We start from the raw sequence: 17,848 nt of genomic DNA on the forward strand, positions 1-17,848 counted from the left end.
CTATACCAATTACTTGTTAGCTCAGAAAAGAAGGAAATGACAGCACATTCATGACAATGATTTGAACTAATTAATTCCAGATGCACATTATGGGGGATGCTGCATTACTAGTGATGCGATGTTTTAGAACGAAATTCAAAACAGAAGCTTAGAAATGCCAAGGCACTTCTTATATATATATATAAAAGAGAGTTAGTATGATTATCCTCAAAAAATAAAATGAAAAAAAAAGTCTGTCTAGGTCCTTTGTTTTTTTCATGCTAATAGAAATACACCACTTGAATGCAACAGACTCTGTCATGAACAAGGCTGTACAAAGAGGGCTGTAGAAACAGAACAAAAAGTCTTTGGCCAAAGAGCTCACAATTCAGATATGAGAAGACAGCGGATGGATACAGGGAAGGAGTCAATATAAGCCATACATTGAAGCAGAGTCTTAGTGACTGACCATTGCTCATTGCTATATTTGGCTTCTAGATCAAGAAAGGTCTGAGAAATGCCTTCAAGGCTGTTAACAAGGTGGTTTGGCAGCTATTGATGGACAGCTATTCCCAGGCATGAGGGAGAGTAGTGAAGAAGGCAAGGAAGTGTCTGCTAAGGTGATAGAAGGGGTAGTGGAGGCCAGCCACCAGGAGAAGTTAATGCAGAGTCAACCTTTCAGTGCTGAAAAAATGAAGTGGCTTGGAGAAGCTGCATTAACATTCCGATTGGGGAAACATGTAACTTATGTTTGACATAAGCCAGGACGCAGAGCCAGGGAAGGGTGCTCAGAAGCAGAGTGGGAGGAAGACCAAATGTGGTTAAAGGGGTAGGAAAATGAATGGGCACGAGAAGGACAACACTACATTTGTCGTGCACACCATAAGGCTTCACAGTGGTGTCATCAAATGAAGCCATGGAAGAGACGTTCAGCTGTGTGTGCATCTAGTATGCTACAGATACACTCTGGGAAGCCTCTAACACTTTTACACTGCTTTTGATATCATGGCATCTTCACTGGTAGTGTTCTAACGCTGGAATGTTCACCTCGGCAATTTGTTACAGAAGTCTTCTGTAATGCTGCATAGAGTTACTGGAGAACAGTAAGTAACCGCTGTGTTTCCCATATATTCTTATTTTGCTATCAGTGAGAACTTTCAGCTGAATATGATTTACGTAACTGTACCATTTGTAAAATCATAACCCTTTATAAAAATGCTGAAGGTCTTTTGGACTGAAAGGCCCAACTCAGGAAGATACATGTTTAACTTCAACCACCTAAGGACCTATAGTCAATAACAAAAATGCTGTCTGTATCCACAGGTATCTGAGGTGTTACTACTGGGCAGTTCGTACTTTAATCACCATCGGTGGCCTTCCAGAACCACACACCCTGTTTGAGATAATTTTTCAACTGCTGAATTTTTTCTTGGGGGTCTTTGTCTTCTCCAGCTTAATTGGTCAGGTACATCAAGAAATCAATAACTAGATACACTCAAATTACTGTAATGTAGTGATAATATATTCAATTTAATGAAGTTTCGCTCTGGGAAAAAGTTCATCTTCCATCTGAATGTCCCTCTATTTTACTGACATCTGTATTTATTCTTCTGACAAATACATGTGTTTAATCATTTCCCAGTTTTGTAGCCCTTTTGCACACAAGCTGATTTAAAGCCAAGACTCTGCAGGACAGGGATGATCCTTGAAACTACGTATAATTCCTTTTTTCTTCCTCACAGCCAAGGATACAGGTCCTTAACATTCACACTGTGCTGTTAAATCTGATATAAAAATTATAATTGTAGGTGTGATATGAATATGTAAATATATATAAAATTATTGAATAAGTCATGCTCGATACGTTGCCAATAGAATGCTGTTAATGGAAATCCCATGTTTTTTTGTCAAACTAGGATTCTGCTCTCTTCTATAAATTACAATACATTTGTTAACCTGAAAATTAACTGTTTTCTATTTCTCTTGGTTCTCATTTGGCAGGAATTAAAAAAAAAAAAAAAAGTCCATAGCACAGCAAATCAGTTATATTTCAAAAAAACATAACTGAAATATTTCTAGCTTGTAATGATTAAACTTGCGCTTTAGATCCATAGGTTTTAAAATACCTTGCCTACAGAAAAACAAATGTCATGGTTCCTACCTGAGACTCTGTCATAACGGATTCCTGTAGAAATCATTCCAGACCATTTGATTTGTACATGTGTGTTGTTGGAAGAATTATTGTGAAAAAATAAAGATGAAAACTGAAATGTAATTTTTATTTTGAATACAGGATTTGAAAAGTTCAGTCAAACAGTTAAAAATTGCATGTCTCTTGCTGTTTCCAAGTGCAAGAAGATATAATCATCACAAAACAGAGTCTTGCCTACGGGACTTAAAATTCATCCCCAAACAAGAATTACCAAAAATAAAATAAAGTAGTTAATATAAAATATTTATTCTGGAAAACTATTGAATTCAAGTATATTGGGTTAAACTTCAGAGTTTACATATGTATAATTTTATCCTAAATTGATATAGCTGTCAATGAAAGCAGCATTCCCCAAGAAGACTCTGCAGATTAGTTTTTGTGACCAGCATAGTCATTAGCAGACTCAAGACTTATTACAGAAAAAGCTTCACTGCACTTTGTTATAGTTCCTGTTTACAAGAGCTCTTAAAATTACTGAGTTATTCCTGGTTTGCCCAAAAATTGTTATTCCAACTGCAATCAATTGCATCTCTGTAATAAAGAGCAGAATTCAGCCCACCAGCACACTCACCCTTGGCCACTGCATTATGAAACCACTTGACTAAAAACATGTCTATATAGTTATGCTTTTGAAGAAGAAATATCTATGAACATTAACTCATCCACTTTCTAAAAACTAAATTATGTTTTTGTTGGAATGCTAAATGATGCTCCTGCATTCAAATCTTCAAGGACAACTTTCAGCCAAAAGTGCTTTTTTAGGACTGATCTAGATTGACTTTACTATTTGAACAGTGGCAGGACCTTAATTTTAGTGGTGCCAGCTGATGTTACTACAGAAATTTAGCCCAGTTTGCTTCACTTCTAATTTGTACTGCACACCAAAGACGCAATATCTTCATTATGGATCTTTAAGAAAAGCATTGTCTATATTTTTCATCCATGTCCAGAAATATGAGACAGAAGAATAAGCTAAAAGCCACAAATGATTGTTTTGAAATCATAAATACAGACTTTCCAATAGAATTAGATTAAATACGTAATGCTTCTGAAAAAGCGGATGAAGCACCTATTCAAAACATGGGTCTGAATGAATAATTAATCAATGATTTTGCAAACAAATGTTTTTTTCTTTTTATATGTTGTTGACAAGATATTAAAATCAAGACTATTTTTGCTGAAATGTGTAGTGACAGCAACTGATGTTTGCAGATGAGAGATGTAATTGGAGCAGCTACAGCAGGACAGAACTACTACCGATCCTGTATGGACAACACTGTCTCCTATATGAACACTTACTCTATTCCAAGAGAGGTCCAAAATCGGGTTCGAACCTGGTATGAATACACGTGGGACTCTCAGGGAATGCTGGGTAAGGCTTTCCAATTCCAGTTATGTAGCAACCCCAAGTGAGGGTGGTTGTATAAATACAGATATAGGGTGAAATTCATATTTCTTCTTTTCTGAATTGCATGCGAGAAGTGAGGAGGGTATTCAGTTTACTTTAGAAAATAAAAAACTCCAAAGCAATATGACATTTACTATTTCACAGATTCTATTAATTTATATAACATTCTGGTTATAACTTTAGAGAGGATATGTAACTGAAAAGACAATATCTTAGTAAAAGCATATTAGCAGCTTCCTCATTTGAACTCATAAACGCTAGAATAGCTCCACTAAGTTGTTTTTCTGTACAATGCTCATTTTTATGGACATTCTTTCATTCTTCCTTTATATTTTCTAACTAACAGAGTTTGTTTGTTGTTTTTTTTTAACAGATGAATCAGAATTACTGGAGCAGATGCCAACCAAAATGCAATTGGCCATTGCAATTGATGTGAACTTTGCCATTGTCAATAAAGTTGACTTATTCAAAGCAAGTAGTTTCACAGGCAAACGGAGAATTGTGTGGTATTCCTGAGACAGAAACCTTGTTCTGTGCATCTTGCAATACTTAACAACACGTTTGTTAATACGAAAGGCAAAATAGGTCTAAGAAATGTTTCAGTCAATGGAGACATGACAGGACAAAGCCAACTGCCTGCCTTTGAATTTTTGTGTCAAAGCAGAGATTAAAAAAAAAAAGGAAATTAAATTAAGACATAGTCCTGTTCTATCAACATATTAAAGCTGATGTTATGGTCAGACTATAAGTGATTTCAGAGTGCAACTAATCTCAAGAGTCTGACATAGAAGAATGTAATTTTTAATACTGTTCACTTTGCCTTGCCATATACTGCCTGGCACTGCCCGAGAGATCACTGATGCTATGTGTTCTGGCAACATAACTTTGATGTAGTTAATGCTACTGTTTAGTAACTTTTTGTGCAAAGGAACTTTCTCTTTGTTATCATGATAGTTTTCCAGAGATACAACTTAAATGTGGTACTTAAGACTGGATTTCTGACAAGAGAACCAAGGAGACACTGCATTTTTAGAAGTAGTCTCAACATACAGTAACCTTAACACTAATTTGTTTGTTAGGATAGTTGCAAAAAAACCCATGATATCTCTGTATAAACATTACGTATTTTCATGATTTCTGCCATATTTGCTGAAGACATGGACTTAATAGATTCATACCAACATTTGACATGATCTGGGTTTTATTTCACTCTGGATAAGTAAAAAAAAAATCTCACAAGAGACCCATGAAGCTGTGAACATAACAGTAAATGAGCTTCCACACCAAATTTAGATGTACAGAAGCTTACTTTGTAAAAAATGAAGAGGTGTTCAACCTAAAGGGAACTTTATAAGTATCTGAAAGGACAATTCTTTCAGTCTTTTCTCTGCTCTAAAAGCTGAGACTTATGATGTTTTGAGTTTGCATTCCACTGGAACTGAATCCCTGGATCACTCATGTGTTGTTGGGTTTTGCTGCCCAAAAATCTCTTGTGTTACCAAATTAATAAAGCAATCAATTCTAACTATTTTAACAGGGGTGCGATACCCAGATGATATACGACATGCTGCTAAGGTTGAAATCCATTGTGTATTTACCTGGTGACTTTGTCTGCAAAAAGGTGAGCATTTTTGTCTCTTTCAAATCAAAATTGTAGTATGTAATTTAGAAAAAGAGTTCAGCTATCAGTTAACAGTGTCCTTTAAATAAAAGTAATCCTGAGTAATGAAATAGCATAAAAGTCTTTAAGGTACTCTGTGTAATAATAACAAATGTGCTCTCAAGTTTCAACCTCGAACACGGATTTTATTACTTACATCATCAAACATAAAAGTATAGCAATATGGGAAAGTACTCAGTGTAAATATGGCTTACCTAATGATACTTCATGAAGTTTTAATATTTAAAATGGAGCAAGCTTAATTTTTTTATACCTATATACATAATATACATACAAACCTACCCAGCAGACCCCAATCTATGACACTTTGCATGTGCTTCATTTGTGTATTGAGAGATTCTTAACTGGAATTATCCAAGAATGTAGAAAATACACTGCATCCCATACTGGTCCTTACAGCAGGATCTGATCTTGCTCTACCTTCACTCACAGCTCTGAGCCACCTCCACTTCCAGTTGAATGCTGTTTCACTGTCCCTTAGCAAAGACATCTATCTTCTCTTAACATTTCGGTTCAAACATGGCCTTACAGTAACACAGGCAGACAGCTCAGCTTCTGACCAAGTGAGCCCAAATCTCTTTTCAAAATGTATGTAAACACACTCATAGGCAGTGTTGGATGTAATTAAAGCATGAGGGAGGGTGAAGTATCAGTTTGTTACTGTTCTGGCAAGTGACCATCAGAACCCCTTAACTTGTCTTTAGCAGTTCCGGTGCAGGATCTTCACTAACTTCCTTCTCCCTCCAAGAGTTAAGCATCTGATCCCCTTCCAGAAAGCTGAGTTAGTCCCACTGACTCCACAGTGAAGTTAAACAATTGTGAATGCACTGAAGGATCAGGTGTGTCCCTTCAAAGACCAATCTCAGAATTGCTGTTGGCTAGGAGGGGTGGAAGAGTAGTTTGGTGTGTTTGCTTGTACAGTGCACAGCATGAGAAGATTTAGGCTGCATCTGGGACTCCGCCACAACAGAGATAATAAATGACACTAACAGATTCACTGTCTTGATCCTGCAGTCAGATGCAAGCAGTTCTCAGAAAGGATGGATTACAAGAAATGGAAGCATCATTTTATTCCACCTTGATTCAGAGCTAAAAGGCTGCTCACTCGTATAGATCTATTATGTGGCCAACAACCACAGTAATCCTATTAATGCTGCAACATGTAGTAGGGAATAAAACCCTATTGGAACTACCTCCTCCTTGGATGTATGTTGGCCTCATAGTACTTTACCAAGGAGGCTCCAACAAGCAGGCTTGGAGGTGCAAGTGAAGGGATAAGAAGTGCAAGTGCTATATAATCTGTTCTAGCTGTGTTGCTGTTCCCTTTTCACTTTTAAAATGACATTGCTGCTTTGCCTCCGTTACCCTGGCTGCATGAGCAGAAAAATATTTATTTGCCTGTCTTACCGAGATGTTGTGAGGATCATTATAATCATGTTTGTCAAGTGCATTACATTACTCCAGTTTGCCTGCTTTTTATTGCATATAGTGATGTCATGCTTTGAATCCTAGTAGATCATGTGAAGGATAATAAATAAACTAATAATCTCTTAAATCATCCAGTGATTACATAAAAGTAAAGCTTTGAATGATTGTTTAATCTTATTTTCCTTTTAAATTAGATGATGATTAGAAATAACAGCACAAAGATTGAAGCTTTTTAGACCATAAAGCATAGGCTTTTTTTTTTTGCACTTCTTTGTTATTAAATACATTACTGAAGTACTTTAGTTTCCACCAGAATAGTTGATGCAAATGACTGCTACAATCATGATGATTATCTAGTCTTCTTTTTCCAGGTTGGCCTAGACAGTCTTACTCCTGTTCAAATATTGTTCCACATCACAATTAGATCTGCCAAAGCCATTCCTTGTGCTTAGTGCTAGGAAAAGTAGCACAAACATTTATTTCTCCATAATACCAGTAAACCTCTTTATGAGAGAGTGGAAAGATATTTAAAGAATACTTTGTCAGATTATTCTAGCAAAAAAAACTACTGTCCTGCTAAAACATGGGATTTTTATGTACTTGTGTGCCCAGGGAGAGATCGGCAGAGAGATGTACATCATTAAACAGGGCGAAGTTCAAGTCCTTGGAGGCCCTGATGGTACAAAAGTCCTGGTTACACTAAGAGCAGGAGCTGTATTTGGGGAGATCAGGTAGGTCCAACACTATTTTTAACACTTTCTTTAGAACTGGTCAAACAATCAGTGGTTGTTTAACTTCTCTGTGGTAAGCGTGACAGCTACCATGGGGAGGCTAGAAAGTTGGTAGGATCGACCAAGATGACACTGAGCAAGGAGACACACATAAGCGAAGGAAAATCTAAGTGAAACATCAGAGACTACTCTGGCAAGATCTGAGACCAGTGTTTTGGGCAATGTGCACAGGGATATACAGACAGATTTCTAATTCAGCGTTTAAAAGATTTAACAAATCTTCCTGTTCTGAGGTCTGCAGTACAGCAGGACCAAATGCATTTTATTGCCTGTAGAATGAGACTAGGTGCCCTTACATAGCAGATGGTAAAAATTATAATTAATTTCCAACAAAGGAGATAAAAAATCTAAAATAGCAAATAAGCCTGGTTCATTTCGGAGCTGAAGTAGGGATTAGTTGCCAAAAATCAGGCATCCACATTTGAAAATGTATTTGTTTAAGAGCGTACAAAACAAGAAAAAAGCTGACAGAACAGATTTTTGGGTATGACTTTATCTGGACGAGAAAATTTTTCTCAGGTGGTTACAAAGGTTTTTTATATTCTCCATGTGGTTGCTATGCAAAATCCATTAACTCTTATGGGCCATATTCCCCAATTAGCCAACCAAGTGCTAGATTTTAGGCACTGCATCCCCTGCTGAGGTTGGCCTGAGGAAAAGTAATAAAATACATGTGCTGCTGCATGTGATAAACGGGATTCTTGATATCTTCCAGCTGCCTTCCTGTTATTGCTAATCCTCTTGCTGGTAGCTTTAATCTGCCTTTGGAAAAGCGACAATCAGCTCTGTGCCAGGTTTACATTTATCTTCTACTTGTGTCTCCCTTTGCGGTAAGGGAAACATTCCCATTTATCCAGTGATGTGCGTACAGAACTTGCTTAGACCTCAAGTGGAAAACACCTGATATGTCCCATAGATACAGACCTTTTTCATGAGTGGGAAAGTGAAATTATATCAGCTCTTTGAGAGAAGGTTATCTGAAAGGTGTTTCTCTGTGTGACAATATAATACTTGAGCAAAGCCTCAAAACAAAATGATGTATTGTAAGTTATGTGCAAAGGCTGAGAGTGCACCAGTTTTCTGCAAGAGCTGAATAATTAAAAGATAAAAGACAAAGCTACAGCAGCCCAGATATCTAACACACACACAGTTTTCAATTATTTATTAGTCTTGTACTTGGAGGCAGGACTTCATTTTTTAAACTGAGAAATTATAATGATTGGTTTTAAAACAAGGATGGGATTTTCAAACTTTTGATCTAACACAGGCGAGTACTTGTTTCCATGTGAGAACTACACAACGGCCTTTAAAGATTCATTTCCCAGTATATGTTACTCTCCACATAATTGCCAATACGGCCAGTAAAACCCTCAGCAGTGCTATAAACCTACACTTCTAGCCTTGTTTTATTCATCATTGGCCTACTGCGACAACATACCAGTTCAGACACATGTAATTTGCATATAAATGACAGGCAGTGGATAAACTTGAGGAGAAAATACACAGCAACTGGCAGACATCTCTAAAATTGAAGAAAAGACATGAAGCACTAAGTGTATGGGTAGAGATTTTTCCTCTCCCTTGCAGCGAAGTGTTAGAAAATAGAGTTTATATAACACCTCTCTAGGTAAGTTTTTTCAAGGTCTTCTGAATACTGTATAGCAGAAGAAAATGAAAAAAAAATTCTGTAATGGATGAAATATTGCTTCATTTAGCACTTCCATGTTTTCCCCTCAGTATTCATTGTGTGGTTATCACCTGATATCAGACCAATTTCCTTCTGATTTCTGATTCAAGATTTGTTTAGAGGAATATATCAGCCTCTTTCTGAGTGGTTTAACTGCATGATTTGTAAGACACTTGCTATTTATTTTCACTCTGTTCAAAACGCACGAAAATGATGCTTAAAAAGTCTCTGAGGGCAAAGGAGTTGAAGAAAAGAAGAAACATTTATTTCAGAAAATTTCCCCAAATTATACTAGAAGGCCGACGCAAGACTAATGTCAAACAAGTCCTTTGCCAATTTCATGATAGAAAATTATTACAGAAACAGATTAAGTAATGGGATTTGCCTCCCAATTAACATCTTACCCTCGTTACTACTTTCCTGTATGGATAATATCAGTTTGAGGAAGCAAAATAATCTCAGAATCAGAGGCAAACAGATTGCTGCCTTAATGAGAGCCTGTCTGCGCAAACAATTGAGAAAGAGAGAAATTAAACTATAACACAACACTTCATTAGCCCAGAGAAATTTACGCTTTAAGCCAGATGTCCTCATTCATCCATTTACTGTTATTTCACTAGAAAAATTTCCTATCAGAAAATGGTAATTCTGGAAAAATTAAAGTATTTTGCCATTAAATCTAAATTTTTGACAGGAAGATCTCTAAATGTTTGGTCTCAGCTTTAGCCTTTCAGCTTTTTTGTAACTTTAACTTGTATTTGAAAAAATAAAAAAAAACCAAAACCCAAACCCAAAACTAAAGGGGGTATTTAGCTTTGTGAAAGTTTACATTTTCTACTTTGGCTCAGGATTTTCCACAAAGTGGCAGCTCTGCCCTTTGGTGTTTGACATCCTGCTCAGAAGCAAGATCCAGACCTACTTTCCTTTCCTGACTTACCAGTTCTCCCTGTAAGCACATAGGTCTGAGCTGAGACACAACAACCCTACAGATTCAGCTGATATGCACACCATTCCCTGGATCAATTTGCTAATTTCAATGAACAGCAGCTTCCAACAGAGATCTGCTATTAAAAAAAGTAAAAAAATAAGTCATCATTCTCACAACTTTATACCTCTAAATTAAATTTGCTAGCATAAGAATTCAAAAGTTATCATATTAATATTATAGCATTTCAGGCTAACAACTGGAGTAAAAAATGTAAGGTAAAAAAGGCAAATTTCTCTATTAACATAGATACTACATTATGAAGAACAATTGCAAGGCAAATATAGCTATTTTTTTAAATTTGGTCTATCACGTAACTGTTAGCACACCAGCCAAAACAGGTTCCATGTTGAAGTCCATAATGCTGTCCTTAGTCAAAGATGACTCTGTTTGAGCACGGACTGCCTTACTTGCAAAATTCACCTCACATCATCACCATAATGAAAAAATTCATCTCTTTAGTCCTAGTCTGCCTCGATAAAATGAGCTTTCTGTTAAGAAACCTGAAAATGATTGTTCAATGACTTGTTGAGAAGTGATTCATCAGAACTCAAAAGCTGTTTGCAATTTTCTTTAGCTGCATTTCTTATTGTGCAAATAGTTTTATTCTATCTGAGGAATTTACAGAATTGTTTAAAAGGAAGACGATATACTGCATTTTCAGCTTGAGTTCATCTATTGATTGCTATCTTGGGTTGCGGAAAAACACTGGGGGAAGGTATGTGTATGTGTAAAAATACCTGTGTACACGCCATTGCAGAGGTCTCATACTATCCTTTATAAAACAAATATATTATCTGTATGATCTAATATTTATAAGTATGTTCTAGAAATATATTTAATATTAAATCCAATATTTATACATCATTGATTAATATTTTGGATAAGTAGTAATTCCTGTTTTATGGGGTCCACTGTATAATTTATTAATAACTTTTAAATTTAGAGATTACTAAATATTCTCCAAAAATACTAACTCACTGAGAAATATTTAAAGGACAAATTTTAGGGTAGATCTCCTTGAATACAGTGATAAAGCAATTTTAATACTAAGAGCAAAATGCAACTTCTCTTGCTTATCTCCACAGCTGAGAAGTGAAGTGTCTTCATTTCATTTGCTTAATGCAAGATGAACAATTGAATTTTTATTTGTACAACATCTAATTTGGATATCCTTCCTACGGCCAACTGCTGCTTGCTAAACTGGTCTAATGCCTTACTTGCAAAACAAAATAGCCTTCTTTTTCTGGCAGACACATTTGTAACTGTCAGCTTGAAAGACCTTCCTAATCCATATCATTCAATTGCCAACATTCAAATGTGGGTTGTGGTATGTGAGAAAACTGAAAACCAGTGTCCCACAGAAGTTACTCACTTAGGAAGATTAAAATTCTTGAAGAATCATTCATTCATTGTAAATAACTTTCAGTAATAACAGACTTGTGCTGCTCTACTTCTGATGTAAATAATTTTCAACAATAAAATTGAGGAAATGCCAAGTTCACATGAGGACTAGAATGAATGCAGTCCTTGCAGCGGATGTCTCTTGGGAGAAACATCTCTATCCAGCAGGACTTTTTACAGTCCTTAGCACCTACATATGCCAAACCAGTAGTGACAATTAGAAGGTATTTCTAATCCCAACTGCAGAAGGACTTTACAGAACATCAGATAGAACAGTTGGGTACGTAAGAGAGCTTTACAATGACTTTAATTCCTCACTAGGGCAAGTAATGATATGACTGATGATGTTTCCTTTCATTCCAGCCTATTAGCTGCAGGTGGGGGAAATCGAAGGACTGCCGACGTGGTGGCTCATGGTTTTGCCAACCTTTTCATTCTGGACAAGAAAACACTCAATGAAATCTTGGTGCACTATCCTGACTCAGAAAAACTTCTCATGAAGAAAGCAAAGTATGTTCTAATAACAGTTTTTAAAACACATTATTTAGCTGCAGAATGGACAGTTGTGGCTTCTAGACAGATTTGCAGTCCTTTCTTGGAAAGGTAACAGAAGTAAACACATTTGCATTTAGAGGTCAGGCTTGCCTGGTAGTACCTAGTGGAAGTCACAGTCTTGACAGGGATTCCAAGGGTTGTGGAAATGTGATAAGTAGAACAGTGTCCTGAATGTGGTTGCCTTCTTTGCTGCATTTAAGGTAACAAAATAGGAGATAGAGATGCATATCAGGATTCCTTACACAGTCAAGAAAGAAACTGCAGGACAGATGTCAGTTAAGGAGTAGGTTTTCAAAGATGCAACCAAACACTCAAAATTAATTCTACAGAGATACACTTCAATGCACCCACAGACTTGTATGCATTTCCAAAACCTTTAGCAGTAGTTAGGAATGGATTTAAATTAAGGCCTGACAAGATGGAAGTACACAGATTAGAGGTGTGTGCATTTTGTTCAAATGGATTCTAAAATGGGATTTTAAATCCAATCTGCTTTTCATCTTGCTTTGGCTGTAGCTTGCTAGGATCACCACTTCCTCAGGTTTGAAAGGGCAAAATATTGTCAGATTTTTTCATAAAATTATGACAACATTACTACCTTGCTACCTTGCAAAAGGTCCAAATACATGAAACAGGTTGTCATTATTACTACACTTCAGCACTCTTATTGTTCTCAGCTGTTAACTTGCATTGCTGTCAAAGGTTGGAAGGTTGTTCCCAGACTTGAAATTCCACCAGAGAAGGCTAAACATAGCACAGGAGTGACATTTTGTTTAGGGAAGTGCTAGCAGATGGTTGCATTCAGCATGTTTCAACAGCCCTGGTTGTCAAACGACAGTATCTTGAGAATCAATGCGTCCCTGAGGCACAAGGAACCTAGATGCAGAATGGGCCGATTGCCCAATTTTCAAAACCAGCATCAGCAGGTAGAAAGGTGGAACAAATCCACTGACTGATGGTCCCTAGCATTCATCCTTCTTGGATTTTCTCCTGATTCTTTCTAAACAGTTGTGTGACTATCATTACTTGTTATTTCTGTCTCTCTGTCCCACACTACCTTCTTCTGCTTTCTAGCCCAACCTAAACGTATCCTGCCAAGCCATTAAATCCTGCTTCCTCCAGATAACCTCCAGACAGATGGATAATAATCATTCATCCTTCGTATCTGCACTCCCATTTGGGCCCAAAGCCCTCTTCAGATATCAGCCTATATGCAGGTCATCCTGTTTAATTTTAAAGATATGCAGTACCTGCCCTGTGCTGGAGGCCATGTATTCTGCTCACTTGTCAAGGCATCCACTAATTCTTCCAGAACTCCTGTGCTCTGTGTATGGTCAGCCATGTCTCTAGAAAAACTAGGCACCCACAGATTTGTGCACTGTTTTGGTATATATTGCAGTTGTGCAGTTTGGAATCAAGTTATCATTTGCTCTGCCCTGGAAGGTTTATGTTAGAATCCGCAGTAGGGTGGCACTGGCCATCCCACACCTTTAGAGGGCTCCCTGAAATAAACTCAAAGGAGATATGCAACCAAGAACTTTGTTCTATTATCACCTGCCTGATAGTCACCGTATGGACTTTACGTAATAAACCCATGCAAGCTGCTGAAGTGTACTTTTTAAATTCATGACAACAAAATTTTAAAAAAAGTTAAATCTTCACTTCTGAAATTCCCAAAGTTACAAAGTACAAGACGCTGAAGAAAATTATAGTATTGTGTGATTTACTGTACTTCAGACTGCACATATAGTCCTTGTTCATAAAAGGCCTTAAGTCAGGGCTTTTGCAAGGATAGAAAAGATGCCTTGAAAACTGTACAGTAACCTAATAGAAATTGAAAGTATGGGAAGCCTCTGCTTTTCACTGGTTCCATCTCTCTTGGAACTGTCATCTAGTCTTTACCCTCATCGTTCATTCTCACTTCTTGTCATTATGGTTGCAAATCAGTATAGCTACAGAAGGGTGTGAAAATCTAGTCTGCCACATGATTGGCAGTGATTTTTATATCCTCGGGGTATCTTCTACTGAAGAAGACCCAAAATAAGTACCACTGTCTAACTTGACCTATGAGAGATGAACCATGCTGAGTTAGTTTAGTAGACTATTACTTTCACAAGCATCAGCTGGACTCCAAATTGAGCACTAAATGCTCTCTGAATTTGCATCCAGAAGGCCAGGTAAGAGACTTCCACCTCAGGAATGAGGCATCCATCCCCCTCCACACTTCTTCTCACCTTATAAAACTCTCATCTGCTTTGTGACACCTTAATTTGAGCCTTCACTTTTTTATTCTCCAGGATATAGGTAAGCAATCGGGTGCTCATGTCTTGGATGGACATACTGTTTTATGGGTAAAAAACTGGCTGGATGGCCAAGCCCAGAGAATTGTGGTGAATGGAGCTAAATCCAGTTGGTGGCCAGTCACAAGTAGCATTCCCTGGGGCTCAGTATTGGGGCCAGTTCTGTTTAATATCTTCATCAATGATCTGGATAAGGGGATCTGTACACCCTCAGTAAGTTTGCAGATGACACCAAATTGGGCGGGAATGCTGATCTGCTCCAGGGTACGAAGGCTCTGCAGAGGGATGTGGACAGGCTGGATCGATGGGCTGAGGCCAGCTGTATGGGGTTCAACAAGGCCAAGTGCTGGGTCCTGCACTTGGGTCACAACAACCCCCTGCAGTGCTACAGCCTTGGGGAGGAGTGGCTGGAGAGCTGCCTGGTTTAGAAGGACCTGGGGGTGCTGGTCAACAGCTGGCTGAACATGAGCCAGCAGCGTGCCCAGGTGACCAAGAAGGCCAACAGCATCCTGGCTTGTATCAGGAATAGTGTGGCCAGGAAGAGCAGGGAAGTGATCATGCCCCTGTACTCGGCACTGGTGAGGCCTCACCTCAAGTACTGTGTTCAGTTTGGACCCTTCAGTACAAGGACATTGAGTTGCTGGAGCATGTCCAGAGAAGGGCAATGAAGCTGGTGAAGGGTCTGGAGAGCAAGTGTTATGAGGAGAGGTTGAGGGAACTGGGGTTGTTTAGTCTGGAGAAGAGGAGGCTGAGGGGGGACCTTATTGCTCTCTACAACTACCTTAAAGGAGGTTGTAGAGAGGCGGGTGTTGGTCTCTCCTCCCAAGTCACTAGCGATAGGACACGAGGAAAGGGCCTCAAGTTGGACCAGGGGAGGTTTAGATTGGATATTAAGAAAAACATCTTCACTGAAAGGGTTGTCAGGCATTGGAACAGGCTGCCCAGGGAAGTGGTTGAGTCTCCATCCCTATAGGTATTTAAAAGACAGGTAGATGTGGTGCTTAGGGACACAGTTTAGTGGTGGATTTGGCAGTGTTAGGTTAACAGTTGGACTCAATGATCTTAAAGGTCTTTTCCAACCGAAATTATTCTACGAATCTAAGTCCATATTAGAACTGTAGCCTCCACCTCTGTGAGAGCTTAGGTTAAAATCCTTACCGTTTCCAGCTTGGCTTTTGTCACTAGACCTGGGATCAAAAAAATCGGCTGGAAAAGCTGCCAGACTTTCATCCATGAATGTGACATCTTAGCTTTGCAGGAACTTTGCTTGGTTTAACAGCACTGTTGCGTGTTCTTGCTCCTTCCTGTCTCCAGAGTGCTGCTGAAGCAGAAGGGGAAACCTGCTCCAGGACCACCAGTGAAACAGCCACACGGCTTGGGCAGTCTGTTTGGGAAGAAACAGGAAACTCCCACATTATTTAAAGTGATGTTTGGAGGTAAAGGAAAAGAAGGCCTTGCTAGGCTGTTGCAGCTGAAGAGAGAACAAGACATTCAGGTAATGCCACAGAAAATAGAGTAGATTATTCCAGGTGCTGAAGAGAGAAACAGGAAAGATAATGAGAGAGCCTGGGCAAACAGAGTAGATGAAAATGTAACCTTACTGCAGTCAACAGCAAAAACTCCCAGTAGCTGAGATATAATCACTGTACCTAATCTCTGTAAACTCTAATTCTAAAATTTGGCTCAAATCTTCTTGGACCTGGACTCTATGCAAAGAAAACAAAAGCAAAGAAAAAGCTAGGAAAAAAGCAAGCAACCAAAAATCCTCAAAGAAAGTAAGGACAAAATCGACTTTACAAAGACCCTAAGGGCATCTGATCTTCCAATTTTATGTAAACAACAGTAAATACAGAACTATCCTAACACAGAAATCTGATCCAGCTGACTCAAGCACATGGTGAACTTTCCAAGTCAAAGTCAGATCTTTGGTTGTCACATATCCTGAAGAGGAAAATTAAAGTTTAGCCCACACAGCTAAAACTGACAAAATCTCTAATGCATTGCACTTATGAGAAAGCTGTTATTATAGTTGATGAAAGTCATTCCTACATTACACTCTGCTCTGAGAAATGTTAATAAGAACCTGCTCAGTTCAACATATTTACCCAAAAGTGGCAGAACTCTTTTCTGTCTTCATAGCTGAACTGGCAGTGGTTTTATTTTTTTTAAGTTAAATAAAGAACTTTGCTTATACAATGACTACAACACTATGATTGGAACAGAAACATTGATCAATTTAATGTGTATTTGTGAACTTAATAGCAAACAGGTATGGCCAAGGAACTGGGGCACTGGGCAATATGTCAAGATTTACATAATACTTTTTCTTTCTGTATTAGTATAAGAGGAAGGCAAGACCTAAGGAAGGGCTGTGTGCCCCAAAACGCGCCTGTTTCATCTTGCTGTATTAAAAAGCAGCAGATACTATCGCTATCCACAAGCTTTTCCTAGGTTTTATGTTGACACTCTGATTCTGAAATGGCATTTTTCATTTAGAAACTGATATTTAGCATCTAAATACAAATTTACATAGGTTGCATACCATTAATCACAGTATCCATGCCGTGCCTTTCCACTGTGCATACATAATAGAACTACTTCCTGAATTTGTTCTGCAGCATTGGAAAACATTTAACTTTTTGTTTCCAGGAAACTCAAGCTGAAGCACAGGGTAAACCTGAGTCTGAGGAGAAGAAACCCGTGGAGCCTGCGGCCTCATCTGCACCCCCTGCAAAAAAGGAAGAGCCGAATGCAGACGCTAAGCCTAAACCACCTGCAGTTATGCAGAGAACCACCACTAATGAGTCTCTGATCATTAGTATGTCTCCATCTCCCAGAGCAGAAGAAGGAGAGATCCTTACAGTTGAAGTTAAAGAGAAAAAAAAGAAATAGATGGTGCTTTGGGCCGTGGCCCCATCTGTTGTCTTGCTGAATTCAGAGGCCGAGCGTGACTTTGCTTTTGGGTACAAAAGATTGAACATAGACACTAGTTAAAAGAAAAGCCTACCCCTGCTCCTCTTCTTTCCCTCTCTTCTGAGACAGCTGGACAATTTATTTATATACTTACCTCTTAACCTTGAGCCTGAAGAGAGAACTTCTGGTGCAGTAGGAATTAGAGTTCAGATTGTATTTCAGGACCACTTGTTTCTTGTTTGATCCATGCTGTCCTTTATCTCTTACTCTGTCTTGTTCCTGCTTCTCCTCTATCCTCTCCTGTTTATCCTCGCTTTCTTATTGGTGTTCCTGTTGCTCAGTTTGCTCTTAATTTTCGTATGTGTTCTTTTCTATTTTATTTTCTGGTTTCCCATAGTTATCCTTTTTCTTGTTACTGCCCTACTGTTGCTGAGGTTACTTACGTTTCTTTCAACTCTTCTCTCTCCTCCCCTTATACTTGTAATCAGTGACCTGCTTTTGTGAC

At 38.3% G+C, this 17,848-nt stretch overlaps 1 protein-coding gene across 1 annotated transcript; it reads left to right on the forward strand.

Moving 5' to 3' along the window:
* The first annotated feature begins 557 nt into the window (after nt 1-557).
* On the forward strand, nt 558-17,472 carry CNGB3 (cyclic nucleotide gated channel subunit beta 3). Its single transcript, XM_064441775.1, has 7 exons — nt 558-719; nt 3,404-3,563; nt 3,973-4,070; nt 7,321-7,439; nt 11,939-12,085; nt 15,745-15,925; nt 17,080-17,472. The coding sequence occupies exons 1-7, from the start codon at nt 558-560 to the stop codon at nt 17,320-17,322; spliced, it is 1,110 nt and encodes a 369-aa protein (XP_064297845.1). The 3' UTR covers nt 17,323-17,472.
* The last annotated feature ends 376 nt before the right edge of the window (nt 17,473-17,848 follow it).

The sequence above is a fragment of the Phalacrocorax carbo genome, chromosome 2 (genome assembly GCF_963921805.1).
Source record: "Phalacrocorax carbo chromosome 2, bPhaCar2.1, whole genome shotgun sequence".
NCBI classification, from domain to species: Eukaryota; Metazoa; Chordata; class Aves; order Suliformes; family Phalacrocoracidae; genus Phalacrocorax; species Phalacrocorax carbo.

Bases quoted from the DNA above. Each gene is read 5' to 3' on its own strand.
- CNGB3 (XM_064441775.1), top strand. From the start codon at position 558: ATGAGGGAGAGTAGTGAAGAAGGCAAGGAAGTGTCTGCTAAGGTGATA. The intron at 12,086-15,744 runs GTATGTTCTAAT...TCCTGTCTCCAG, and splicing joins CTTCTCATGAAGAAAGCAAA to AGTGCTGCTGAAGCAGAAGG. The intron at 15,926-17,079 runs GTAATGCCACAG...TTTTGTTTCCAG, and splicing joins AGAGAGAACAAGACATTCAG to GAAACTCAAGCTGAAGCACA.